This window comes from Lynx canadensis, chromosome B2 (assembly GCF_007474595.2).
Source record: "Lynx canadensis isolate LIC74 chromosome B2, mLynCan4.pri.v2, whole genome shotgun sequence".
In the NCBI taxonomy this organism is placed as follows: Eukaryota; Metazoa; Chordata; class Mammalia; order Carnivora; family Felidae; genus Lynx; species Lynx canadensis.
Window position 1 is genome coordinate 41,606,875 of NC_044307.1, and position 26,772 is coordinate 41,633,646.

General features: G+C 56.6%; 1 protein-coding gene across 1 annotated transcript in view; it reads left to right on the forward strand.

Annotated features, from left to right (window-relative positions):
* TTBK1 (tau tubulin kinase 1) overlaps positions 1-21,868 on the forward strand; it is a 34,513-nt gene extending 12,645 nt beyond the window's left edge. Inside the window, exons 12-14 of the mRNA XM_030315564.1 lie at positions 1,450-2,011; positions 19,213-20,807; positions 21,476-21,868. Of these exons, the coding sequence (XP_030171424.1) occupies positions 1,450-2,011; positions 19,213-20,807; positions 21,476-21,866 (2,548 nt within the window). The 3' untranslated portion in view covers positions 21,867-21,868. The remainder of the gene's footprint in view (positions 1-1,449; positions 2,012-19,212; positions 20,808-21,475) is intronic.
* Positions 21,869-26,772: the final 4,904 nt, after the last annotated feature.

Genomic DNA, 26,772 nt, shown 5'->3' on the forward strand with positions numbered 1-26,772 from the left:
GCAGATGGGATTTGGATTTCCCTCCTTCTCCCCTTTCCTCACCCCCCTTTTCCCCTTCAGCCCCTCTCTCCTTTGTGTCCATCAAAACAAACCATGCTCTCAGGAAAGGAAGCAACACCAGCCATTCGCACGGGAGCATCAGTGTAGGACCCTGGGTGGCCCACCTCAGGGATGTTTGTATTTAAAGCCTTATGAAATCAATACAAATCTTGTGGAGAGGGAGGAGTTGGTAGGTCCACAGACCAGGGCAGGGGGGTGTTGAGAAAGCCCCACAGTGGCTCTGAACTGCACCCCTCTGTCTCACAGGCTCAAGGCTGCGGGAGAAAAAAAAGTCAGCCCCCTGCCCACAGCCTGAGCATGAGGGTGTGCACAACCCCAGGGGAGCTAAGCCTCCGTAGTCCTCGGTGGGGGCACCCTGGCCTTTGTGTAGCTTCCTGCAGGCAGCAAAATCTTCACCTTGGCACTGGTACCCTCCCCTCCAGTTGAGAACCTCTGGAAGTAATGTGAGGTTCACAGCACAGTGTAAGGTAACAACGGAAGAGGTGTCCCGAGGTAGGATCACTGCCCCAGAGTGAGATGGGACCCAGTCCCTGGCTGGCAGGGCTCACGGCCTCGTGGGGAGACAGGTATGTAAACACACGGGCTCCACTCTGTGAGGACAGGGGCGCACAGACAGTGCTGGGAAGGCAAAGTAGCCCCCCAGGCAGGATGGAAAGGCTCCCCCCACAGGAAGTGACATCCAAGCTGCTTGGGACAGCAAAGGGTGGAAGGTCAGGCCATGTGGAGAGAGTGACGTGTGTAATGGCACAGAAATATGAGCACATGCGCAATTTGGGGAAAAGCCAGTGACCCTGACTTGGGTCCGGCTGGGAGAATGGTGATACTGGGCCTTAGTCTGGCTGCTTGAGTGCCATGCTAAGCAACATAGACTTTGTCATCAGGGCTGGGAGCCACTGGAGTTTGCTAGGGGTGGTGAAACCAGCCAGCCAGACCTGGAGGTGGTGGTAGAAGAAGCTAGAAAGCTCATCTGCAAACTCAAGGGCCAGATGGGTGTGTTTGCCCTGGAGGCAGCCTCTGACGGAGTGTGAGCACTGGACCAGCAAGCATAAAGTGGGCCTTAGGGAGATTAAGTTTCCTGGCTGGTCCAGAAGAGAGCGTTCCTTGGGCACAGGAACCAGGTTTTATTTTCTGCATGTTTGTATTCCTGGAATACAGTAAGCATTCAAGTACATGTGTTGAAGGGAATGAATGCATGAATGGATGAATGAAATCTTTGTGGGGAGTGAGGTTAGGGGGTGGTAATCTAGGAGGTGACCGGGCCTGGCCCAGGGTGGGAGAGATGCTGTGGTCAGTAGGTTCTAGGGGTCACATTGCACCTGGCCACCTACTCGAGTTCCTTGGAGATTTGGAGAGGCTTGGCACTGAGCCTCCTGTGGGCTGGCTTTGCAGGTCACGAATGGATCTGCCCGGCTCACCCTCGCGCCAAGCCTGCTCTTCGCAGCCGGCCCAGATGCTCTCAGTGGACACAGGCCACGCCGATCGGCAGGCCAGCGGCCGCATGGACGTGTCAGCCTCCGTGGAGCAGGAGGCCCTTAGCAACGCCTTCCGCTCAGTGCCGCTGGCCGAGGAGGAGGACTTTGACAGCAAGGAGTGGGTCATCATTGACAAGGAGACAGAGCTCAAGGACTTCCCCCCGGGGGCCGAGCCCAGCACATCGGGCACCACGGACGAGGAGCCCGAGGAGCTGCGGCCGCTGCCCGAGGAGGGCGAGGAGCGGCGGCGGCCAGGGGCAGAGCCCGCCGTCAGGCCCCGGGGACGAGGCATGCAGACGCTGGCTGAGGAGGACCCTCGGCAGATTCCAACCCAGCCCCTACCACCCCAGCTGAGCCAAGCTGATGGCCGGTCAGAGACGTCGCAGCCCCCCACGCCCGGCAGCCCTTCCCACTCGCCCCTGCACTCGGGACCCCGGCCTCGACGGAGAGAGTCCGATCCCACAGGCCCGCAGAGACAGGTAAGGCGGCTTGCACCCACTCCCCACCCCTGGATGCCTATAGTTTTTGCCTGGAGCGCTCTTGATGTGCTCCTTGTGTGCTCTATGGGGGTTATTGAATAGCACCCAACAGTTGCAGGCTGTGATGAAGGTAGACAGATTTCAGGGTCCAAAACCATGCTTGGGGGACAGTCAAAGCTTCCAGAGAAGGCACCCTCAACGTTCTGAGTTGAGTTTTGCATTATGAGCAGCGTCAGCCAGGTGACAAAGCAGGAGAAAGGCCTCCCAGGCCAAGCAGACAGTGTGTACAAAGGCCCGGAGGTGGCAGTCAGAAAGCACTGCGCTGATTGCATGTTGCAGCAGATGAGGCTGAGGGGTAGGTCCCTGGCTCCATCCTGGAGGGCCTTGGGGCTGAGCTAAAGGGTTAGAGCTTGATTCTGAGGACTCGGTGAGCCACCCGAGGCTTTGAAACAGGGGTGTGACATATGTTTACCTTGGTCCTCTTGAATGATCCCTCTGGCTGCTGTGTGAAAACGGATTAAAAGGCACAGAACTGCCAGTAGGAAGGCCACACAGCAGGTGCCAGCAAGAGAGTGCCCTGGTGGCTTGGACCAGGGTGGGCGCTCTGGACGTGGGGCAAGGTGGACAGAACCAAGAGGTGTTGGGGAAAGAACTGAGCGGGCTGTGAGCAGAGGGTTCCCGGCTGAGTTCTGGATGGACAGCAGTGCTGTCACTGGTGGTTTTGAAAGGAGCATGTCTCCTCTGAGGGGCTGAGGAGGGCCAAAGAGGTGATGCTGGAGGGCTCTGGGGCTGTGCCGCGTTCCACTCAGTCACCCCACGTTAGGGGTGTGCACCAGGTGGCTCTGGGAAATCCAAGGAGCAGAGCCCAGGGCCGGGGTCAGTTCTGCTGTGTGCTCAGATTGGGAGGCCCGGCCTGGGAGCATGTGGGTGCCCTGGAGAAGGGCAGCTCCAGGCAGGGCTATGTTCAGGCCCCATCCCCACGTCTAGAAGAGAGGGTCTCTGAGCTGAGATCCCAAGGGGTGTGCGTCTTAGCTGTGCCCTGGATTCTGGACTATAAAAGTGGGAACTCTGAGAGAGGTCCTAGCCAACCTAAATTGGAGGCTCAGCCAGGGCAGAGTATGGGCTAGCATGACTGTTGTTGACCTAGACATTGTGCCCACCAGGCCAGCACTGGGTAAGCAGAAGAAGCAAGATCGGTTTGCAATTCCACCTCGCTCCCCTCTCATTTTTTCCTGCGTTCATTCATTTGTTCAATACCTAGTCATTCCACACTTGCTGAGCATGTAGCCTGTGGCAGGTCCCAGAGGCACCAGAGGTCATTTGCACCCACAGGAAGTGCAGAGTCTAGGAGGGGAGACTGACAGTGGTGGTAGAGGGTAGAGAGAGCCCAGAATCCAAGTCAGGAGGCCTAGATTCTGGACCTGGGCTCTCTGCTGGTCCCCTCCTGGTGACTGCAGGCCAGTTGGGTCTCAGAGAGGGAGCTGAGCTATCTGGGAGGTTTTTCTCACCTTCAGATTCCTTCCAGGTCCTGGGAAACACCCTTGCTTTGGGGAATTCCAGCCAAGGGGGTAAGGAGAAAGAGTTGGGGAAGCGGGCGCAGGGGACTTGTTCAGTCTCAGCCTTGGGCTCAGGTTCTGCTCGTGCTGTGGACAGGCAGTGAGTTGTATGTGTCTGGAGGGGGCGTTAAGTGGGGACTTAGTTTCCCCATAGTGCACGGCAGCGAAGTTGGTTAGCATTCTTTGGCTGCGTGTGTGCATTTCTGTATCAGCTCAGCTCGGGAGCGCACATGGGTGTGGGTGTGCACACACAGTGGTGTGTCTGTGGAGCATGCAGCGGGTCTGCAAAAGCGCAGGGAACCCTGGGAGCCGGGATAGCAAAGCTGGAGGGCTGATGATCATCAGAGCAAAAATTCTGGTGACAGTGACCAGAGATGCATTGCTCTTAATGCCTCCGTATTTCACGTGTGTCTTCCTCACAACAATTAACGCAAATAAGGAGGCCCCCCCCCCCCCCCGCCTTCAAAAGGTAAGGAAACCAAGGCTGGGAGGGGCTAAGCCTTTAGCCCAAGATCACCAGGGGGCAAGAGGTAGAGCTGGGTGAGCGCTGTCTGAGGCCTGTGGGTTTAGGAGAGGAGCAAACACAGGCCAGAGAGAGCAGCATCGTGTAGAGTCAGAGAGAACCGGAGTACTTATGTGTGAATGCACGTGTATGTGTTCACCCGCTGGCTGGGCCACGTCAGCAGGTGTGCCTTGGGCACAGCAGTGTTCACGGTGGCCTGTGTGTGTGTGTGTGTGCGGCTATGTGTGAGCACACGGGGTGTGACATGTTTTACGGAGTATTTCAGTACAGCACAGTCCAGGTGAAGGAGGCAGAGACCCTCCTTGTCAAGGGCAGAGGAAGACGGAGAAGTGGACTGGCACATTTGTTCCTTCTTTCTTTGGTCTGAAAGGAGTCCTGAGTCCAGGCTATGGGGGGGCTCCCAAGACTGGCTGCACACTGGAACCACCCTGCCACCTTTCTGCAGGGAATCCCCTCCTAGATCTAGCTTGCTCTGCTCAGCATCTGATGTGTGAACTTCCTCATAACAGTACTCCTTAAAGATACAAACACCTGCAGCACTGTGGGGAGCAGGGACGAGGATAATGTGGAACCAGGCGCAATTTTAGAGCATCTATTGTTCCTTGGTGCGAATGCCATGATATGTTAAACTTTCTCTTTACACACACGCACTGCTTTCTTCTGCAGGGAATTTAAGGTGCAAATTAGTCGTGGCTGGAAAGCTAAGGCCGAGGGGAAGGCAGCAGAGGGTGTGTGATTTGGGGGAGAGATGTTTACCATCCTTTGCCAGTTGTCTCTGGCTGATAACACAGCAGGCCAGCATTCTCTGAGTGCATGGACATTTGCTTGGCCGCCGCTAGAGCATTTCTCTGCCACGTGCCAGGCAGCGTGCTGGGGGCTGGGGACAAAGATGAATAAGGCTTCACAGTTCTGCTCTTTCAGAGCCCGCAGTTCTCAGGCGTGGGTGGGGACGCAAAGGTGTGGACATGGGTGTTTATTGGCAAGGGCCATAAAGCGGAGAGCAGAGAACTCTTCTTTGCTAGAAGGGGGGGCCCGCCTGGGAAGCTGGGTGGTCTCGCAAAGGTGGCATTTCAACCGGGCACGGAAGGCAAGTGAAGGGCAGGAGCACGCTGGGATTAAGTCCTTCCGGAAGCTGCCACACTCTGGCTGGGGTGTTACACTCAGACTGCGCACGTGTGCTGCGAGGGGAGCCGTGGGCTGGTGTCTCTATCGCTTGGATGGAGGGCCTCGGACCCCTAACCCTCAGTGCAGCCAGGACCGCCAGCTCAGAAGGAGCTGGAAGGAAAAGCAGGGTGGGGCCAAAGACAATCCTATCAGAATCTTCTGTCTCCCCCTCTCTCTGATGGAGGCTCCATGTTGTGTCCCTATTTGACATCTATAAGGGGGCACTGGAACTGAGTGTCCTGGGCCCACCCCACCCCACCACTCCTTCAGCTTTCTGGCAGCTGGCCCAGCCCAGTCCTCAGGACCCACCAAAAGCTATTTAAACTGACTTCAGTCACAGGAAGAGCTAGGGGTCAGGATGGGAAAGGTCTGGTGACACCCCAGTCACCATTTCCATCCCCACGGGCCTGGGATGCACAGGCCCACTTTCCCTTTTCCTTCTCAGGGTATGAGGCCAAGAGGGCACAAACAGGATTCTTCCAGATATCTGTGAGGTGGCCAACCCCCTCCCACCGGCTGCCTTGTGGCTCCGCCTTGGAGAGGACTGGGGGAAAAGCCACTTTGGAGAAATGGTTTCTGTTTGCCTCTCCTACCAGTCCTCTATTCCTTTCTTCATTCTCAAGAGTGACTTAAAGGATACTGAAACAGCTCACATGACACAGCATTTACTCCAAGGCAGTCCTAAGTGCTGTGCATATTATAAACACCTAATCCTTATAACAACCCTATGAGGTGGGAACCATTATTACTCCCATTTATACAGGTGAGGAAGCTGAGGCAGGAGAAGTGAAGTAGCTTGAGGTCACCCAGGTAGTGAGTGGTAGAGCTGGGATTCAAACGTGGATAGCCGGACTCCAGAGTCCTACCATTCTGCTACATTTTGTTCACTGAGACCCTGGCATCCTGCTGTGGTACAGGCAGAGGGTGTGCAGGGAATGTTCTCTGGACCACATCATGAGGAGTAAGGAGTACAGCTGGGGAGACAGATGGCAGGTAACAGTTGCAGAGGGGCCTTCCTGGGGGGGGGGGGGGGCGGAGGACTCCTCAAGCCCGGAGGGAACTCTGAGCTCCCACCCGCTAAGGCAGGAAGGCTGCCCAGGGGAGGTGAGTGACCAAGGTCTCCGCAAGGAGACCGAGGTGTGAGAAGTGCCAGAGAGGAGGAGGACTGGGAAGGGAGTTGGAGGCCAGGGGCTAGGTTCTGAGGTTGGACGGGTCAGTGTGCACCCCTCCACCTGGCCGATCCTGCCCCCCGCCCTGCCCGGGACGCCAGCGCCGCAGGGGCTGTGAGCGGTGGGTGGCCCCCGAGACGGAGCTGTCGAGTCTGTGCCTGACGCCTCTTTTCCCTCCACTCTCTTGGTCTCTTTCAGTTGGAGGAGGACAGACTCTCGGGGCACTCCCTCCCGCGGTACAGCCCTCTGCGACGACTGGCGTCCTCCGTGTTCTCCTCCTCCACGCTGGAGACCGAGCATTACCCTCACCCTGGCGGCGGCGGCTCCTCCGGTTCCCTCATTCAGCGCAGCCGCTCGGCGGAGAGCAGCCCCGTGCGGGCGCCCCACCGGCGCCACGCGCCCCTCGCCGCCGGCAACCACAGACTCGTGCCCTCGGTGCTCCGCATCTCGCGGTCCCAGCTGCAGCAGGTGTGGGCCCGCTTCACCCACAAGACCTAGGCTGGGCTCCCCCCCCTCCTGGAGGGGGCAGGTGGGGGGGGGTGGGGAGCAGGCAGAGACCATGGTTCCTTCCCAGGTCGCAATAATCACACACTCACACACCCCATCCCATCCCCATCATGCAATACAGCCCCATATAACGTTGGCCCAAGGTACTGTAATGCCCACCCCCACCCCCCAACGTCTCCCTTTGCTTGGTGCCAGCCAAATGGTGCAGGGAGGGGTGGGGCTGTCGGTGCGCCTTCAGGGACAGGACAGAAGCACTGGGCTGGAGCCACTAGTGGGTCCAGAGTCCGGTGGAAAGCAAGGTGTCAGGGAGAAAAGGCATGCTGGGTCAGAGTCGGTCTGGCATGGAGTTCATTCTGTTTAATCGGTGACTTCTTGGCATGGCGGGGCGGTTCAGCCCTGGGGGAGGGGGCAGAAGATTGAGACCCTCTCCTGTAATGTGTCTGTTTGTGTGGGGCAAGGCATGTGGCCCTGTGTATGAGCCGGGGGCCTCGTCAGCCAGATTTGGGGCTCGGTAGAGAGTGCCTCCGTACTCAGTGATGTGAAGGGAAAGCAGGCTTGTGATCCAGCGAGTCTTTCCCATGCCCTTGTCACAGAAGACAGAGCCCCTACCTCCCACATCTGACCCAGGAGGCCTGAAGCTCAGTCCCCTGTAGGCTGCCCTTGGTCCAGGGCGTATGTGCCATCACCCCCTGGTGGGACTGGGTTGCCCAGCTCGTTTGGGGCTGAGGATGGACGAATGGGGGCCTGGCGTCTGCCCCTCAGGGGGAGCTGGAGCCTAGGGTGAGGGGGCTCAATCTAGAAGCAGTGGCAGAGAGGGTGGTTGTTAAGGATGAGGCGGCACCTGTGAGCTCAGGACAAATCCCAGACAGCAGCAGCCCCACGAGTGTCCCTCTTAGAGGATGACTACTTCCTGTAAGTGCTCAGCCAAGCCAGTTGGCCCCCAGGGACCATGGTGAAGAGGGAGCACAGGGTAGGCAGATCACATGGGGATCTGGAGATGGGTGCCAGATTGCTATGCCCTTTCCGCTCATTTCTCAGCCCCCAACCTGTCACTGCAGGGACCCCCAAGGTTCCCTTTCCTCATTCCTGCCCCTGTCAGCCAGCACCTCTGTTTCTCTGGGTAATGGAGTAGTGGTGGGGAGGGTGCCAGGAAGGGTAGTGCCTATGCCTATTTAGAAAGGGAAGGAAGGGTTGAGGCCTGAAGGTTTGCAAAATATTTATTGCAGTGAGACTGTGTTGGTGTATATGCTTGTGTGCACGCATGTACACTTGTGAGTGTGCTTACATATGAATATTTGGGCATGTGGCAAGGCTGCCATGGACAGGTGCTGAGGCTGTGCACTGCACAATTCCAGGGAGTACCATTTACATAGATCCTAATGTGAATGACACCCACTGAATTTGCAGTGTTGCAGCCCTATGTGTGTGGGTGTGTGTAAGTGTGCATGTGTGTGTGTTAGGGAGTCAGAAAAATATTTATGCAGTCCTTGATAGTTTCCTATGTACCTGCTCTCATCCTGGCTCCTCTCTCTACCCCCTTTTCCCCTTAACTCTTCTTCCTTCCCAGGTCAACTCCCTTCACCTCTCCAGCTATCTCTGGTTGGAGTAGAGGCCTCAGCATCCTTGCCCCAGCTTGGGGGTGTCATAAGTGGGTGGGCAGTGCTGTTTGGCTGAAATGTCCTCACGGCTGGCTGGCACTGTGTATAGCTCATTCACATGAGCTATACCCACACTCACTATTTCTTTTCTCCAAAATCTGTTCTTATCTGAGGATGTCTGGGCCAAGAGCACCTTCCTAATCTAGGAATGAAAGCCAGACTCCTGCCCTAGTACTTGTGCCCCACTCCCACCTCATCCCAGCTGCTTACTTTTGAACCTCCCCAAGTTCAAGCCTCTGTTGCCCTCCAGTGTGTTTTGGGTGGCTCTACATCCTGCTGTGGCAGAGGGGAGAGGAGCGGCAGGGTAGACCCTTTGAAGAGAAAGGACAGAGAACACAAAGCACAAAGGTTAGGGGGTGGGATGGACAGTAGCCCCACTCCCGCCTTCCACATTCTGGCACTGCCCCCTGCCCTTCCCCCTACCCTCTGGCCCTCTTCCCATCTTCCCTAGCTAGTGGCAGAGGGTGAAATGAAGGGGAGTCTGTCCACCAGCAGCTCTGAAAGTCAGCAGCGGTGGGGGCAGGGCCCCTGCTATCCGGGGTTAGATGAAACCAAGCACTCTGTTATCCGGCATTCCCTTCCAGAGGGTTCTGCTACCTGACCCTGAGCACAGCTCCCACTCGGTGACCAGAACCCTGAGGTACTCTAAGATCCCAAAGTGCCTTGTGACTTATCAAAGATGATGGCACTAGCTTCAGCCTCTGTTTTAGCATTAAATATTTCTGTTTCCAAAGCTTTTGGAGGTGGGGAATCCTGTTAAGCATTCCAAAGGTGGCTAAATTTTCACAGACACCCCTCCCCTCCCAAACTGATACCTGTGGGAGAGGATGTGTCCTTTAAAGTAAGATCGTGATTCAAACATTCTGTCCTTTAGGGGACATCCTTTTGGATGACAGAATGATTCAAACATTCTGTCCTTTAGGGGACCACCTTCTGTGGTGATGGGGAGAGTATTTTGTAAGCCATAACGCTCTGAGCCAACAGGAGGTGATCCTGATAACATTATCTTTTGAGGGTGGCTCTGATTTCTGGAAAGAGCGAAGGCCATTTGGAACTACGTGTATTGGGTCAAGTTTATGCGCAGCTCGGTAGAGCCATGCATGCTTTACGTGCATGAGTATAGTTGCTTGTCTGTAAGGGCCCAGGCTGGGTAGGGAAGTTGTGAGTCTGCGGTGTTGTTGGGCTCTTTTTCTGCAGGGTTTCCCAAAGAGGAGGTCACACACAGCTTCCCCAGGGGCAGCTTTGAAAAGAGGCAGCATTCTTTGCTGTACTTCCAAAATGGTGTCTTTGTACTTTATAGTCACACCCTGCATATAGTGATGGCTTCCAATTATTATTTTTAAATTTTATTTAATGACCAGTGGCACATAGTACTTTATTATGTGCCAGGCAGTGATCTAAGCAGTTCACAAAATTAACTCATTGAATCCTCATAATAGCCTAGGAGGTAGATCCCAGTATTACCTGCATTTACTAGATTAATCAGAATATTTAAGTTACCAAACATTAAAACACTCACCAATGCCGAATAACTGAGGTCTTGTTTGATAGGCATTTTAGAGCATTTTAGTCTGTGTAGTGGTCTATTTACTGTCCTTTCTGCTTGGCTCCTCCTTGCTCTACCTAAGAGGCAGGGAGTTGTCTAGAAGCCAGACTCTCCTCCCTTCTCCATTCCCACTTCAGTGTAGGATGGTGTCCAGGTGGGGATCACTCCAGAGTACCAGGGTCGGTTGCAGTGGCCGACCCTATCTCTCCAGAGACCCCACCCTCTCCATCCCACAACCCCAGGCATCCCAAAGCAGCCTGGAGATTCAGAGGGTGGAGTGGAGTAAGAGCTACAGTGAGAAGGCAGGTACTCAGAACCATGACCTTGGAGTATTTTGGACTGGGGTGGGGCGGGGGGAGGGGGTGTTCCTGGGCTTCAGGCTCACAAGGAAGGTACTGGCATTGGTTAGCACTGGCCATGGGGATTTGAGCTGTCACCAACTCACACCTCAACAGGAGCCAAGCAGTGTCAGAGAGAGGGCAGGTTTGGGGACTGTGATAAATGGGAGAACCATCCCCCCATCCTCAGCTCAGCCAATTGTTGCCACTATCTTCCAGTTTTTTTGTGTGTGAAATCTCCCAACTTTTAATTATTGGCATATAATTAAAAAAAAAAAAAACACACACACACACAACTTTTTAAAGAAAAATCACTGTGAGCCAAACAAAACTGGCTTAAGGGCAGAGACTCTGAACACAATTTGCATCCTCTGGGAGCCTGAGGACTCCCTACCCACCTCTTCTGTCCAAGGCTGCAGCACTTCAAGGGGGATGATGTTTCAGGAACTCAAAAATCAAGTGGGCTTCTAAAAGGAGGCAGCTCACGGCCAACCAGTGGGGAATGTGTGGCGTGTGCTATGTGTGCATGTTGGTGACCTCATGGTGTGTGTGCCTGAATGTGTGTGTGGTCCAGTGGGCTTGGGGTAAGTGGGGTCCTCCTGATAGGACCAGTATTTTCTCTGATGGCACAGGACCCTAGGTCAGTGAAAAATACTCTAGTAAATTCTCAGTAATGAGTAAACACCCCCACACACTCAAGGCAGCTCGGGTCACAGCAATAACCACTGATCATTCATCCCAACCACTAGCATCCTGAATCCATCAATCTCCCTCTGCATTTTCCAGTTTGGGGGGAAATGGGCATAGCCGTGCCCAGCATGTGGGGGAATGATGGGACCTTTGAGCCATGCGTGTACATTAACCCTTGCTTCCCCAGCCAAGCGGGTTGGGTAGACCCCTCCAATCCCAGGAAAAAGTAGGGGTCCTCTCTGTAGAGGGTCCCGGGACCCTCCTTTTCTCTCCTCTGCCCTGCCTAGATCCCTTTTTCTGAGGAGGGGGTGGTGCTGTCTGCCCAGGTAGTGGTGATGGGGAGCCTGGGCCACTGGATGGCAGAGGAACTGTGGCAAATGTGTCTATGTTGGATGGCCAGGGAAGACCATGCGTAGGGAGTGTGTGGGGGCCCCTGGCTGTGGGAGAATGCAGTATCCTCTGTTCTCTTTGGGTTGATTGGATGCCTGAGAATGGACCCCTAAGGAGAGCCTGAACACCACCCCACCCTACCCCAAACTCCACTAAGATTCCGACCCAAAGGGCAGGAATCTGCCCACTGCCATAGGCAGTCCTTGGTAACAAGGAGTGTGGCAAATCACTCTCCTTTTTCTTTTATGTTTACTTTTGAGAGAGATAAGAGTGTGAGCAGGGACAGGGCAGAGAGAGAGGGGGACAGAGGAGGATCCCAAGTGGGCTCTGTGCTCACAGCACAGAGCCCACCATTGGGGTTCTATCCCACCAACCTCGAGTTCATGACCTGAGCCAAAGTCGGATGCTTAACCGACTGAGCCACCCAGGCGCCCTGCAAATCACTCTCCTTAAGTTGGAGGGCATGTCCCCAAAGTTTGCATTATTCCTATTAGGTACAGAGGTGCCTCCTGGGACTTGTGGGTCAGCCTCTGAAAATTTTAAAGCATCCTTCTCCCTAAGGGAGAGGCTCCCAGCCTGAGGACCACATCCCTCAAATATCCCCAATGGCTCCCCATACCATCCAGTGGGCTTCCTAGCTCAGGGCGCCCCGGAGCCTGAGTGGACCCCTTCCCCCCATGTAAAGAGTTGAGAAGCAGTAGGGGAGGAGAGGCAATGAAGCCCAGAGGACTATGGGAACCTTTCTAGACCTCTCCTTTCACTTGGCTCCGCCGTCAGTCCCGTAACATACCGTCCCTTCTACCTGCACAGGCTTTGCGTGTGCGGGGGGTGGGGTTCACCTTGCCACAACTAACTGGCCCGCACACACACGCACACTCCATTGCTGCGCGCACATTTCATCCACTCTCCGGACAGCAAACTAGTAGCCCCCGGCCGGGAGAGCACAAAGATCGCGTTTCCGGGCACCCCTCGCAGGTTTATAACTACTGTAACGGGACCCCAACCGCCACTTCCACTCTGTCCCCGCCCCCGGGACCCGCCCCCACACGCCCGTTCCCGCGGCCAGCGCGCCACGAATGTATGGTCCGTCTTTTTAGCTGCTACGCGCGCGACCAGGGTACCGCCCGACACCCCCCCCCCCCAGCCCCGCCTTCCACGTCGCCCCGCCTCCGCGCGCGCCCTCGGGACCTTCGACCCCTGGTCCCCCCGCCGAGCTGCCTGCTGCTAAAGTACCCCCTTCTCGGGGGTTAGCCCTCCCCGCCGCCCCGCCCTCGCGCCAAGTTTGTGTTTGCTTTCCCCTCCACCGGCTCGCGGCCACTGGGTCCCCGACCCTGGGGCGGGGGCTCGCCCCTCAGTGCTTCCAGGGCTGGGGTGCAGACGAAGGGCTGGGAGGGGGAGCTGGCCAGTTCTCCCGGCTCGAAGGGCCCCCGTCGCCCCACCCCAGATTCCTGTTACCTCAACTGCCCACAGCCACCCCCCCCCCATAATTGGCCTTGCAATTGGATGCCAAAGAGCCCAGAGTTGAGGGGGAGACAAGCTTTGAGCCTAGGTCTCTCAGAGCCACCCAACACCCCCTTTTTACCCACGCCTCCACGTCTGTGTCTCCTGCCCCACCCCACTCCACACTGCGGGCCCTGGGGGTCCCCAAACATGCCCCCACTTCCAGCTCTTCTCCCTCCCCACCCCCGAAAATAAAACTCAGGGACCAACATCTGCTTCCTTTGCACTTGCTCTGTCGACCCCTCCCCTCACCCACACTTGGAGGGGCTTCCGTGGGGGAGCAGGCGGGGTTCGGGGCCCTAATGTTTGCCAGTATTTAGCAAGGAGAGGGCTGGCCCCTGCCCCCTGAGAGGTGGGACTGGTGGGATGGGGGAAGTTCAGCCCCGGGCCCAGCTGAGCCCCTTCCTTCCAGGGACCCAAGGATCCCCTCCCAGCGTTGGGAGCTGCTTCCTAATCGTGGTGGGGAGGGGAGTGAGGGATGGGAAGGGGGTTGGGGAGAGGACCCTTCCGGAGGTCCCGAATTCCAGCCAGTTTATTCCTAAACCTCCCCCCTCCCATCACATCCCCCCCCCTTTTGTACTGCAATAATACTGTATTATAAGCTTGCACTGTTCCCCAACCCTAGCCGCGTAAGCATGCACGAGAAACTCAAGACCACACACACACACACACACACACACACACGAAGATGGGACGCTTTTTTTTTTCTTCCTCTTTCTCTCCGGGGTGCGTCCTCAGTGTACATAGCGGCGTCGGGGGGGCCCCGGGCCCGGGTGGAAAAGCATGCACTGAGCCCCCGCCCCTAGACTGCGAGTACTGTACAAATCCAACACTTGAAACCGACACGCACACGCGCGGCGCCGCCACGGGGGTGGGACACGGACACGCACCCACGCGCACACGGCCGCGCAAGGGCGGGGGTGGGGGGCGCCCCGCCGTCACGCGTCGCTGTGCGAGGGATCTTGTGCCTTTTTAAGTCCCTGTATGTTAATGCAGACAATCCGGAGAGCTTGTGTACTACCAAAACCTGATTAAAGACGCCTTCCAGGAACCTGCGCCTCGCTTGCTTTCTTTGATACTTCTCCTTCCTAACCCACCCCTCGATGCAGACCCCAACTCCGGGGGTGCCTGGCTGAGCAGAGGGCAGGAGCTGATCTTGCTGATTCTGGGATTGGGTGGGGGCAAATTCCAGATCAAGGGATCCAGCCCCACCCCTACCTCAGCCGCCCCTAAGACAAGGACCAATGGAGAGGGGGAGGGGGACGGCAGGAGGTTTGGGGCCTAGTTGGACTCTAGCAACCCTCACCCTGTCTTCTTTCATCTGGAGGACTGGTTTGGGGATGGACCCTGGTCTCTGGGGCCTGAAACCAAATTGCCAACTTACAGGAAGAGGGATGGGAAGTAGGTGGGTGGGCACCTAAATCTGTTCTCTGTGGATCAGACTATTGAGGCCAAGCGCCTGTGCCTGTCTGCAGTGGGAAGGAGGCCAGGAAGCCAGCAAGCTCTGTGAAGGGGCCATAGGAGCCTTCCCCTGTCCCTCTGCTCTGATGGGGGATCTGAGATGGCCCTGGCCTGGGGGAGAATGGTCTGTCCAGGGGGATCAGTGAAAGAGTGGATTGTGCAGAGCCTGGGGCGGGGGTGGGAGGCTGACGGATAGAATGTGGGTTGAGGGAAGACCAGGTCCATGAGAGGAGTGGGACTGGAAGAAGGAGGATTGCTGCAGAGAGAGAGAGAGTGCGTGTAAGAGGGGAGGCTCTCCCTCCGTCAGGTCTGCTGTCACAGTGCCACACTTCACTCCTTGGGGCCTAAAGCAAGTGTGGGGGCAGAAGGGTAAGCGAGAGCTGCATTTCTTGCCCCTGAAGCATTTAGAATGTCCTCATGCTGTGAGCTCCGGGGCAGGCAAGGATGGGTTGGGAGCACTGAGACCTGGGATTCAAGTGTGCGAGGATCTGCTTAGACCCAGGGTAGGCAGCCACCTTCTCAGGTCTTCTTACCCCTCCCCGCCCCCGGATGAGCATCAATGGCCAGTGTGTCCAGGTGGGTGGCCCTGGGGTGGAGGAGTGCAGGGAGGGCCGTGGCTTGGCAGGTGTGGTTTGAGAGTGGAAACTCAGATAGGTAGCTGAAAGGTCTGGGAAAGGCAACGGTGGTCAGAGTGCTACACTGCCCACTTCTCATCTCTGGTTCCAGGTGGGGGAGTTACGGCAATGGGGGCTCCCTGGGAGGAAGAGAGATGCGGGGCAATTATGGCAATGAGGGCTCCCCAGGAGGATGAGAGATGGGAGGTGTGTGCCAGCCTTGTGGGGGAGGGGTGGGATGTCCCCATCCATCCCACAGCTTTGGTCACTCACTAGCCCCCCTTCTGGGCTGAAGTGCAGTGTGCAATGTCTGGGCTTGGCCAGGGTCCAGGCAGAGCTGCTCTCTGCACTCCATCTAGGGAATGGAGGTATGTAACCCATCCAGTCCCCGGCGTGGGGGGTCACTAGTGTCAAATGCTGAGGAGAGCCTCAGCAGCAGGGAAAGATCAGAGGCTGGTTCATCCCTCCACTTTTCCTGTTGACTGGAGTAAACATGGATTAGGGCTGGGCTCTGAAGCTGGGGAGGCCACAGCCTTGGGGTCTGGGCTCAGACCCCAGCAAGGGGAGGGCTGGGACTTTCATTCTCTCTGAGGGTCTTAGCTCCAGTGGCCTGCCTCACCTTCTCCATGATTCACCCTTACAGTAGCAGCCTTTTGCCAAACTCCATCAGAACCACCAGGGAGATTTAAAATAGAGAGATTTCTGGGCCTCGTCTCTGACCTACAGACTAGGGGTGGGGGGTAGGGAATAGGACTCAGGGCTCTTTAGGTTTAAAAAGCACCCCGAGAGACTCCAGTGCCAAGCCAGTCTGGAGAGCCACAATAAGTAAATTGGAATCATAAAGGGTCGCTGACCTAGGAAGGGAGTAGGAAGGTGTGAGTCCTCCCAGATGCTGAGTTCCCCTTGCTGACACCCAGCACACTTGCTGCCCTCTGAGCTGGAATGGGAGAGTGTCACTGCTGTCCCCCTCCCACGGTATCCACAAATCTACACGGCCAAGCACACAGAGGCTGTCTAGTGAACTCTGGCTGAATGAATGAGCACAGGATGGCAGGGGCAAGTGGATGAATATTCACTGGGCTCAGGCATTCAGGAGAGGGTGGGGGAGGGTGAAGGGGACCTCCCACTCTCTGAGGAAGGAGGAACTTGAGCCCAGGCCTGTCCTTCCCAACATGGAGCCAGATGGGGAGAGGTGGAGGGACTCTGAAATGGAAAATCCAGTATGCCCAGGCCCTGGGTGGGCTTGTCAGTGATCCTTAGGGCAAGTCTGTCCCCGTTCTGAGGTTAAGGTTCTTCCTGCTAAAGGGCAGAAGGTACCAGGTTTCCCTGCATGGGAGGGTGGGAGGCTAGTGAGGCGATGGAAAGAGTTTGGGGTTCTGGGCCAAGTTGGTTGATGTGCTTTGTGAAGTGGGCTTGCCAGTGCCTCTCTCCAGGCCTCAGTTTCCCAATCTGACATTGTCACCGATGCCTGATTTCAGTTCTCATCCCTCCTCCCTCCCATGTAACAGAAGGGGAGGGCTTTGAGATGGAAGGAGAAGGTTCCACCTGTGATCATCTAACATGGACATTGTGAACAGAGGGTCTGTCCTATGGATGGGTCTTTTCTAAAGGCTAGAGGGAAAGGTAGTTGTGCCACGGACGCTCAAAGTGTCAAAGGTGGGACAGGGAAAATAGGCAGAGGTTCTGCTGGGTGGCTGAGTTCTGAGCTAGACAGTAGGGAGACATGATCAGAGCTCCGTGTCTGTCTATAGGTACCTAGCACTCAGTACGGGCATCTACACCACGGTGGCAACTCACCCAGGGTCTCACAGCATCCCCCTCACCTCTGCCCAGTCTTTAGCCTTACTGTTGGTAACTAAACATGACAAAGGGCCCCCAGCACAAGGCCTGGCACAGAACTAGGGCTTAATATTTGCTGAATGAATGAATGAATGAATGAGAATAGTGCAGAAAAAGAAAACAATTGCTGAGGACTTCCAGCCTGGATGTGAAGGAGAAAAAGCTCTAAGGCCATCTGGTGCCTGGCTCAGACAGGGTGTGCAGGGGTCCTGCCTGGGGTCAGATGCTACCCCATCTTGCATGCCCCCAACCTTCATTACATCCTCATGGATGGTCTGATCATGCGAAAGATTATGGCAGTTGAGGAGAGGAAAAGTCACAGCCTTGGGCAGATCCTCAGACTTGGGGATTCCCACCTTCCCCTCAGGCCCTCCTTTTCTCACCACCCTATCTCCCATAGGTGTGGCATCCAGGCATTTCTGGGCTTACAGAGGGAGGCAGTGATCTCCAAACCAGAGAAGCAGGGCAGGGGGCAGGAGGTGGGGGTGGGAAGGAGCTGATATTTATTGAGCAACTGCTATACGCCAGACCCATTGCTTATCTGATCTCATTTATGATCACAATCTCTGTGGAGTATGCATTATCCCAATTTCATTTCCTAATAGAGAGATTGCACACTCTGTGAAAACAAGGACCATATCTATCTTGTTCAATACCTGATGCACAGATGCATAGGCTCTAACATGGTGGCCAGGACAACAGACATTCTAGGACTTCTTCTTGAAGGAAGGAAGGGAGGAAGGAAAGGAGGAAGGAGGGGGGAGGGAGGGAGGAAGGGGAGAAGGGAGGGAGGGAGGAAGAAAGGAGGGGGGAGGGAGGGAGGAAGGAAGGAAGGGAGGGAGGAAGAAGAGAAAAACCCTCAGGGAAAACAAGTAGAAGGGAGGGTGATGATGCCTGCTTGGTGGGTGGACAGGAAGGTGTTTTGGAAGGTTGTTTTAAGCTCAGTCCTGGAGGAAGAATAGGTATTTGTCATGTGCCCAGAGGAAGTGACAGGGACTCAGGCAGAGGGAACTGCCAGAGGGAAAGACAGCAGTGTGAGAACCATGATACATTTGGGGAACTTCTGGTGGCATCAGCATGGCTGGAGCACAAGGCGGGGATCAGAGGGCGCTGATGGAAGTGAGGCTAGAACTGAAGGTCGGAGCCGGACCAAGGAGTGAGAAACAGGATTGTCATGTGCCAAGCCAAGAACTGGAACTGTTTTCTGAGGACTGTGGGGGCTCCTGTAGGTTTGTGCAGGTTTGAAGTGGAGAGAGAGAGGATCAGATTCAAGTTTCAGGAAGATTACTGTAGCAGCTGTCGGAAGGATGGGTGGGCAGTGCGGGAGGGACAAAACAGGCCACCGGCTGGGGAACCACCAGGCAGATGTGCCCATGTGCTCTGCAGCTGCTGAGGTCCTGAGAAGGTGGTCAGGTCTTTCCAGTCCAGAAGGGAGGAGGCTAAGGGGAGATGTGGCAAGAGCCTAGAAAACCAAGAACAGGCCATCACATTGCCAAGCTGGACAAAGCTTCAAAAGGGAAAACTTAATCAACTGGAAAGAAACTGCCCTTCGTAAGCTGGCTGTGAATTCCCGAAGGAAGTATGGACTCAAAACACACCTGTAGAGGGCTGGAAAGTTCTTGACTGACAGGAGGGTAGGGGGGCTGGAGCTCCAGGGGCCCAGCCTGCATTTTGGGGTGTGGAAGACTGCCGAACTTTGCCCTTGTCCTCCATAGCTCTGATGGCCCTGGTGGCCAGCTCCCTGGCTGCAGAGAAACTGTTGCCCTACAAGGAGCAGTGAGGGCTGACCCAGACACTTGCTGCCCCCCTCCAGACCTGATTTCCTCATCTGTCAAAGGGAGGGTTGATCTACATGGCGGCTACGATGCCTTGCAGCTGTCATTGTCTTCTACTGACTCAACCAGAGCTGGCCCTGGGTTTTGGAGGCAGGGAGAAGAGTGAGGGAGATGGAATATGGGAGACAGAGAAACTGCCAGGATCAGGGCCGGGGGTCCTCAGGGGAACTGGAGCATGCACACAATCCTTCATCAGAGATTTACTGAGCACTTACTAGGTGCCAGGGACCATTCTAGGCCTTGGGGGACAGAGCAATGAACAAAACAGACCCAGTGCCTACCCTCATGGAGCACACACTCTGGTGCACATGGCTGGGCACGTGGGCCTCCTAGCTTGTGGGCACAGCCCAGGTCTCCTTGGGCCCGGCAGGGTGGGTGACCTCAGCCAGTCCCTGTATGTGCCTCTTGCAGGTGTTCTCCGTGGCATCCCCGTTTGAGGTCAATGGTCTCCCACGAGCTGTGCCTCTGAGCCTGCCCTACCAGGACTTCAAGAAAGACCTCTCTGATTACCGAGAACGGGCTCGGTTGCTCAACAGGGTCCGGAGGGTGGGATTCTCCCACATGCTGCTCACCACCTCCCAGGTCCCACTGGCTCCTGTTCAGCCTCAAGCTAATGGGAAGGAGGAGGAGGAGGAGGAGGAGGAGGAGGAGGAAGAGGAGGAAGAGGAGGAGGAAGAGGAGGAGGAGGAAGAAGAGGAGGAGGAGGAGGAAGAAGAGGAGGAGGAGGAGGAAGAAGAGGAGGAGGAGGAGGAGGAGGAGGAGGAAGAGGAGGAGGAGGCAGTGGCTCTAGGGGAGGTGCTGGGGCCTCGCAGTGGCTCCAGCAGTGATGGGAGTGAGAGGAGCACTGACCGGAGCCAAGAGGGTGCCCCTTCCACGTTGCTGGCTGATGACCAGAAGGAGTCCAGGGGCCGGGCCTCCATGGCCGACGGGGACCTGGAGCCTGAGGAGGGCTCCAAAACGCTGGTGCTCGTCTCCCCTGGCGACATGAAGAAGTCGCCCGTCACTGCCGACCTGGCCCCTGACCCTGACCTGGGCACTCTGGCTGCCCTCACTCCTCAGCAAGAGCGGCCCCAGCCCACCGGCAGCCAGCTGGACGTGTCTGAGCCAGGCACCCTGTCCTCTGTCCTCAAGTCTGAGCCCAAGCCCCCTGGGCCGGGAACAGGGCCAGGGGCCGGGGCAGTGACCACAGGGGCAGGAGGAGTGGCAGTCACCTCCTCACCCTTCACCAAAGTTGAGAGGACCTTTGTGCACATTGCAGAGAAAACCCACCTCAATGTCATGTCTTCCGGTGGACAAGCCTCCCGGTCTGAGGAGCTGGGTGCTGGGGGTGAGCCGGGCCTGGAGGCACCCTCTGACGGGAGGGTTGTGGAGGAGGGGGCCTCCGTGCCCCTGGAGAATGGCATCGCCCAGTCAGGGCTGGAGAGCTGTGTTCTGTCTGGACCCCCGATGGATAGCCCCTTGGAGGTGGCCACAGACTCACTGCCCAATGGCCCAGCCCTTGTTAACGGGCCAGCTCCAGCATCCCCGCTGGAGCCAGGCCCAGAGAAACTGGCCACTGTCTCCCCCAGCCGCCATGCCATGCCAGGCCCTCGCCCCAGGAGCCGGATCCCTGTCCTGCTGTCTGAGGAGGACACAGGTTCGGAGCCCTCGGGCTCACTGTCGGCCAAAGAGCGGTGGGGCAAGAGGGCCCGACCACAGCAGGACCTGGCACGGCTGGTGATGGAGAAGAGGCAGGGCCGCCTGCTGCTGCGGCTGGCCTCTGGGGCCTCGTCCTCCTCCAGTGAGGAGCAGCGCCGTGCCTCTGAGACGCTCTCAGGCACGGGCTCAGAGGAGGACACGCCTGCCTCGGAGCCTGCTGCCCCCAGGAAGGCAGGGCGGGCAGCTACCACCCGGAGCCGGATTCCCCGCCCCATCAGCATCCGCATGCCCACGCCTGCTGCAGCCCAGCAGTCCCCTGGCAGACCCCACAGCGCTGCCCCCGCATCTGACACAGCCATCACCAGCAGGTGAGAAACCGCTGCCAGCCCCAGGGTGGGCAGAGGGTGACCACAGAAGGCCTCCACCAGCAGGGGCCTCCCCAGAGCCAAGGTCAGGGCCTAGTGAGGATGCAGCTACACCTGTTCACCACCTTCCCCATTAAGTGTCTCTTCTGACTCAGGTCCCAGCCCTGTCACTGGGCTCAAGGGAGGGGCTACAGTGAACGTGTCTAGAGGGGTGCCAAGGAGGCCAAGCTTGGGAAAGGTTAACAGGGGCCAGTGGAGCTCACATCACAGCCTCAGGTATGTGATGAGGCATTTGAAGCCAAAGGATAAAGGGCAGAGTAGTTGGGAAAAAACACGACTCATATCAATGTAAACACGGGTACATTATAGAGTAGAATGTAAAATCCATGAGAATTTCAGAGATGAAACAGTGACGTCCAAGAAAGCCTGCAGCAAGCTCTTGGGGAGCAGCCTGGGAGAGGGTGGACTCTAGAGGTCCCACCCTGGAGGATGAAGCACCAGGCCTCAGTTTATTCACCTGTGCCATGATCTCCTCAGCCTCATCCAGCTCTGAAGACGCAGGACTCTAGGGCTCAGTGCCCAGAGATTCTGAAAATGTCTCTCCTTTTTTGTTTCTTTGCCCTCTTCTTTTCTCTTGCCTTCTGCACCCCTCCATCCCCCTCCTCCCGCAGGCTCCAGCTGCAGAAGCCCCCAGGGTCGGCCGTTGCTGCTGACCTCCGCCCCAAACAGCCCCCCGGCCGTGGCCCGGGCCCAGGGCGAGCCCCAGCCGGCACCAGGCCCCCCGCCCCGCGAAGTCCAGGCCCCTCCACCTCCGCCGCGCCACGCCAGCCCAGCGCGTCCCCCCGGAGCCAGTCCCTGTCCCGCAAAGAGAGCTCCTCTCCCTCGCACCAGGCCCGGCCCGCAGGTCCCCCGCCCCGGGGCGCCCCGCAGGCCCGGGCCCAGCCTGATGGTACCCCCTCCCCGGGGGGCCCCAAGAAAGGACCCAGAGGGAAACTCCAGACTCAGCGCGCAGCAACCAAAGGCCGGGCGGGGGTCGCGGAGGGCCGGGCCGGGGCCAGATAATGACGCGCCAGGCTCTCCGCGGCCCCCCACCCTCACCCCGGCCCCCCATCCGCAGCCGGCCACACTGAAACAGCTCCCAGCACAGCCTTACGCGCCTGACGCGCGCCACCCGCGGCCCCAGCTTCCCGCCTGCACCCGCGAGGACGCGCGCCAGCATTCGCCGCGCCCGCCCGCCGGCCCGGCCGGAGGGGGACGCCTTGCCGCGGGGTGGGGGAGGGGGGGGAGCGCCAGCCTCCCGGTACTCCGCCCCCTCCCCGTGACCCCTGCCATCCCCCTGCCGCCCTTCGGGTGGGGCAGGCTCACCCTCCGCCCCGGGGAAGGCTCAGCCACTTTTTCACTGAGGACTCCACTAATGGGGACGCCCCCTCACCCGCCAGGCCTCTGCTGCTCTTCGTGCTCCCACAGGGACCTCTGCTTACACCTCCTGCGGCGCCTTTTCCTCCTCCCGGCCTTCTTCCAGCCCAAGCCCACCCACCTCCACTTTGAGAAAGGCAGCCTCAAATTCCGGAAGTGGAAGTTCCAGCCTCCCCACCAGGGACCAATACCACAATCTCCTGGAAGCTGTGGTGGTCCAAAAGGCCTCCTCTTCTCAGCTGCTAGGCTGGGGTTGGGGAGCTGGGATCCAGGGGCCATCGGTCTACTCAGGTGTGAGGGGGCAGATCTGACCAGCCCCAAAATCCGCTCCATTCTGGACACCCCTGTGGAAGATGGTGGGCAGGTGATTGGGGGGGGGGGGGGCTGCTCTTCTGCACCCCTAGGGTGCAAAGTCCTTCTCCCCATAAATTTGGGTGGGTCCTCAATGGGAACCAGAGAGCGTGTGTGGGCTGCCTTCCTGGGCACATGTTTCCCAATGGGAAGTTGGAGGGGGGCTTTAAAAAAGGTTTCACCCCCTCCCTTGGCCTCCTGATCTAGTGCTCAGGACCCCTCACCATCAGGAACTCCTTCTTGCCATCTAACCTCAATCCTGCCTGCTGCAGTTTCAGCCAACTTCCCTCTCTCCTGAGTTCAGTGGAGGTGGAGAATGGCTGTTTTTCATCTTCTCTGCACTGGCCCTTTAGAGATTCATGGACTCAGTTCTGGCCGGGTCACCCTGTCTGTCCTCCTGGGGTGGAGAGTGGGCTGGATCAGACCATCATCTGGCCTGACAGCTGGCCCCTGGACTCAAGACAGAAAGGCCCTTCTAAGTCCAGATGGTATGCTTGTGTGATGGGTCCAGCCTAAGTCCCCTCCTCCCCCAGCTAACCCTTCAGCCTGTCTCCTCTTGTCTTAACCCCAACCCATGCAGCTGAGCTGTCCCTGCAGAGGGTGAGGGCTGTGCTGCTCCATGAATGGATATGGGGCTTCCTCCTGGGTCTGGCTCCTGCATAGCTCATCCCACCTCATCATGAGCCTCAACTGCCTACATCTTGGCCAAGCAGCACACGGCTGCAGAAGGGACAGCCGACCCTGTCTATCTGGGACAGGTCCCCTGCAGGCCTTCTCCATCCTCAGCACCCTCAGCCTCTGTCCCCTGGCCTGGCCCCTCTGTTCTTCTGTGAGTCACAGAGAACAAGGCTAGGCAACCAGGGGAAGAGGAAGAAAGGCCCCAGCAAGCCCCAGTGGTCTGGCAGCATCCAGCCACCATTGCTTAGAAGGATGCCCATGAGGAAGTTGGCCCTGGAAGCAGCCTGGTGGTGCCAGCTGAAGCCCCTCTTGGAGAGTCAGCAGGCTTGGGCAGCTGTTTCCACACCAAGGTGGTGGCTTCTCTGCAAACCAGCCCAGGGGAGGACTCCAGGGTGGACGGCCTTTGAGGTCCATCCCATGCTGACGCAGAAGCTCCCAGAACACTCAGGAAACCTCTCCGGACAGAGCCCTCTTTGTCAACCCAAGACCCTCCCAAGGCCTCTACTGCCCTCTGGGTCCAACAGAGGGGGTGGAAGAGGGGCCACTCCCTGCCACCTAGAGCTTCTCCGAATGACAATCAGCTCGTGCCAGGTGGGGACCAGGGCATGACCCCCGGTGCCCAGGTCCTGGGCCTGCTCCTTGCCACCAACCGAACCGTGAATGTAGGGCCCCCAGCTTCACCTCTGCCCCAGGACCAACAACACCCTGGTTTGGTGTTGGGAAGAAAAGGGGCGGCCTGAGAGAGCCCCAGGCCCATCTGACCCCTAGCTTCACCCAGCACTGGAGCTGGGCAGAGACGCAAAACCCTGTCTGCTCTCGGGATTCCAGACCTCCCTAGGGCTCCCAACTGACCTCAGGCCTCTGCGTCATGGAATGTCACCAAGGTGGGGGAGGAGGGGTAGGGGTGAGTGTGGGAGGGGACTAGGGAACTGACTCTGCTCTTCTCCCCAGGAAGGATCCAGGGCAGAGGACACCACACCTCCCAGTGTCCCCACCCCCAGCTGCAGCCTCTTCCCCCTTGAACATCCATCCCCTCCACCAAGCCCTCCTGGGCCTGAGCCCTTTCTCTATAAGAGTGCCACACCACCACCACCGCTACCACCACCTCACCCCTCGAGCACTTCCCCATCATGACAAACCTGTGTCATTGGCTCAGACACAGGTCTGCTCACCCCAGAACATGCCTCCCCTCCCAAGCCACACTGTGCATGAAGCGGGTGCAGGAGAAGGGCCATGTCCCATTCATGTGGGCACCCCCCTTCTGGGCTCCTCACGGGGGCCTGGCTCAGTCTTCTCAGCTCCGGGGATCAGCCCTGGTGGGCATGGAGTGGGGGGCAGGGAGGTGCCCTCCCCCTCCCCCAGGGAAGCCACTGAAGAATGTTTACATGCCAAACAGAATGTAACACCCTCCCCCACCTCTTCCCAGTCACTGCATGGCCTCTGCCCACCCTGCACCTGTCCACCCCCACCCCAACACCCTGGAAGCCGCTGTCATGATTAGATCGGGTCTTGGAAGGGAAGTAGCCATCACACCATTAAAAAGCCTGTGGACCTTTCGTTCTGTTGGCCTGGACTCTTCTTCCTTTGGGGAAGAGGGAAAAGCCTAGGCACTGTGGCTGGGAATGGGCAGGGGAGAAGAGTGCAAGTTGGTGGGCAAGTGGGAATGGACTGCCATGGAGGCAGATTAGATTGTCTCTATGGAGATGGAAACAGATGCTCAGGACAGGAACAGATAAAGGGTCACACAGGTGGAAGAGGGCTACTCTCTGTCTCTGATAGCAAAGCCTCTGCTCTCTCAGCTCCTCTGGTTGTCTCTCCAAGGAGGCTCAGAGTCTAGCTTTGTGCAGGGAGGAAGGGAGGAAGAATTTGCATTGCCCCAAAGTTAACAGACACAAGTGAGTTTGGAAAACCATAAAGCTAAAAAGCTCACAGGCAAGGAGAAACAATGGTCATTATTCTAGAAAAATCTATGAAAATTATAAATGAATGCAGCCTATGACCTAGCATTGCCACTGACAGAATCGTATTATGGATTCGTAAACTTGTGAAATTTCATGTGTCCAAAGTTACTCACTGCAGCATTTTCCATGGAGCTCCCCAAACCTCATCTGCTATCTCACACTCAAAACATTCTGGAAATGGGAGTTTTTTCATTAGATTCACACAAACTCATGTGGTATCAAAACTTGACAAGACCATTTATAGTCTTCATTAATTCCACTTATCATACATGTTTGCAATGGAAATATCAAGGTGTTGGATCCTATTAGGGTATTTCATAATATATGGAATACGCACTAAGTATGTATGTGTGTATACACACACACACACACACACACATATATATATATATATATATATACATAATTTTTTAAATGTGAATTCCAAAAGAATTCTCATCCCAATGGTTTGGATAAGAGACTGTGGACTTGTAAAAGCAAAAGTTCAGAAGCAATCTAAATGTCCACTAGTTGGGGCTGATCAGTACAGCATGGCCAGCCATATGATGGGGACCCTATCACTGTGTACTGGGAGGCTCTACAGTGAAGGAGGTGTAGACACTTTGTATACACTTAAGGACTGGTCTCCAAGACTAAGAATAGGTAAGAGAACCATGTCTATGATGTACAGCTATTTATAGATGAGTGAGGGATCTCTGGTTGCTTCAGGGAGGAAGGCTGTGGAGAAAGGGAGGCTTCACTGCAGTGTACTTGCGGTACCTTTTGTAGTTTGGACCCTGTGTTCACCAGGTGTAAAAATTTCCCCTAGGCAACACATAAACAATTTCTGTCTCAGGACAGGCTTCTGGCTGTGCCTGGGATCAGTGGTAAAAGAGACAGGTTCTGAAGTTCTACTTTACGACTCAGATGCAGCTCTGACATTCCAAAACCTGTGTAACCATTTCCTATTCCCCACCCTTGCCTCCTGGGATCCCCTTTCCTCTGACATGCATGCCAGGGGGCTCTAGGTCCTAATTTACCAGACTTCAGTGGGGCCCCCACATGCTTTCACCTTCCTTCTTGTTTAAAAATGTCAAAAGCAGGGGCGCCTGGGTGGCTCAGTCGGTTGAGCTTCCGACTTCAGCTCAGGTCGTGATTGTGCGGTCTGTGAGTTCGAGCCCCGTGTCGGGCTCTGTGCTGACAGTTCAGAGCCTGGAGCCTGTTTCAGATTCTGTGTCTCCCTCTCTCTCTCTGACTCTCCCCCGTTCATGCTCTGTCTCTGCCTCGAAAATAAATAAACGTTAAAAAAAATTTTTTTAAAATAAAAATGTCAAAAGCAGGTCATATTTGTAGTATAAAAGTGAATGTTATCAGCATATAGAATAAAACAGGAAAGCCCCCTGTCCATGAATCTGATCATCTAGAGGTAACTCCTATAAATGGATTTTTTTAAATGTTTGTGTGTGTGTGTGTGTGTGTGTGTGTGTGTGAGAGAGAGAGAGAGAGAGAGAGAGAGGCAGAGAGAGAGAGCGGGACAGATCATCCCAAGTGAGCTCTGTGCTGACAGCTTTGGTGCTGACAAC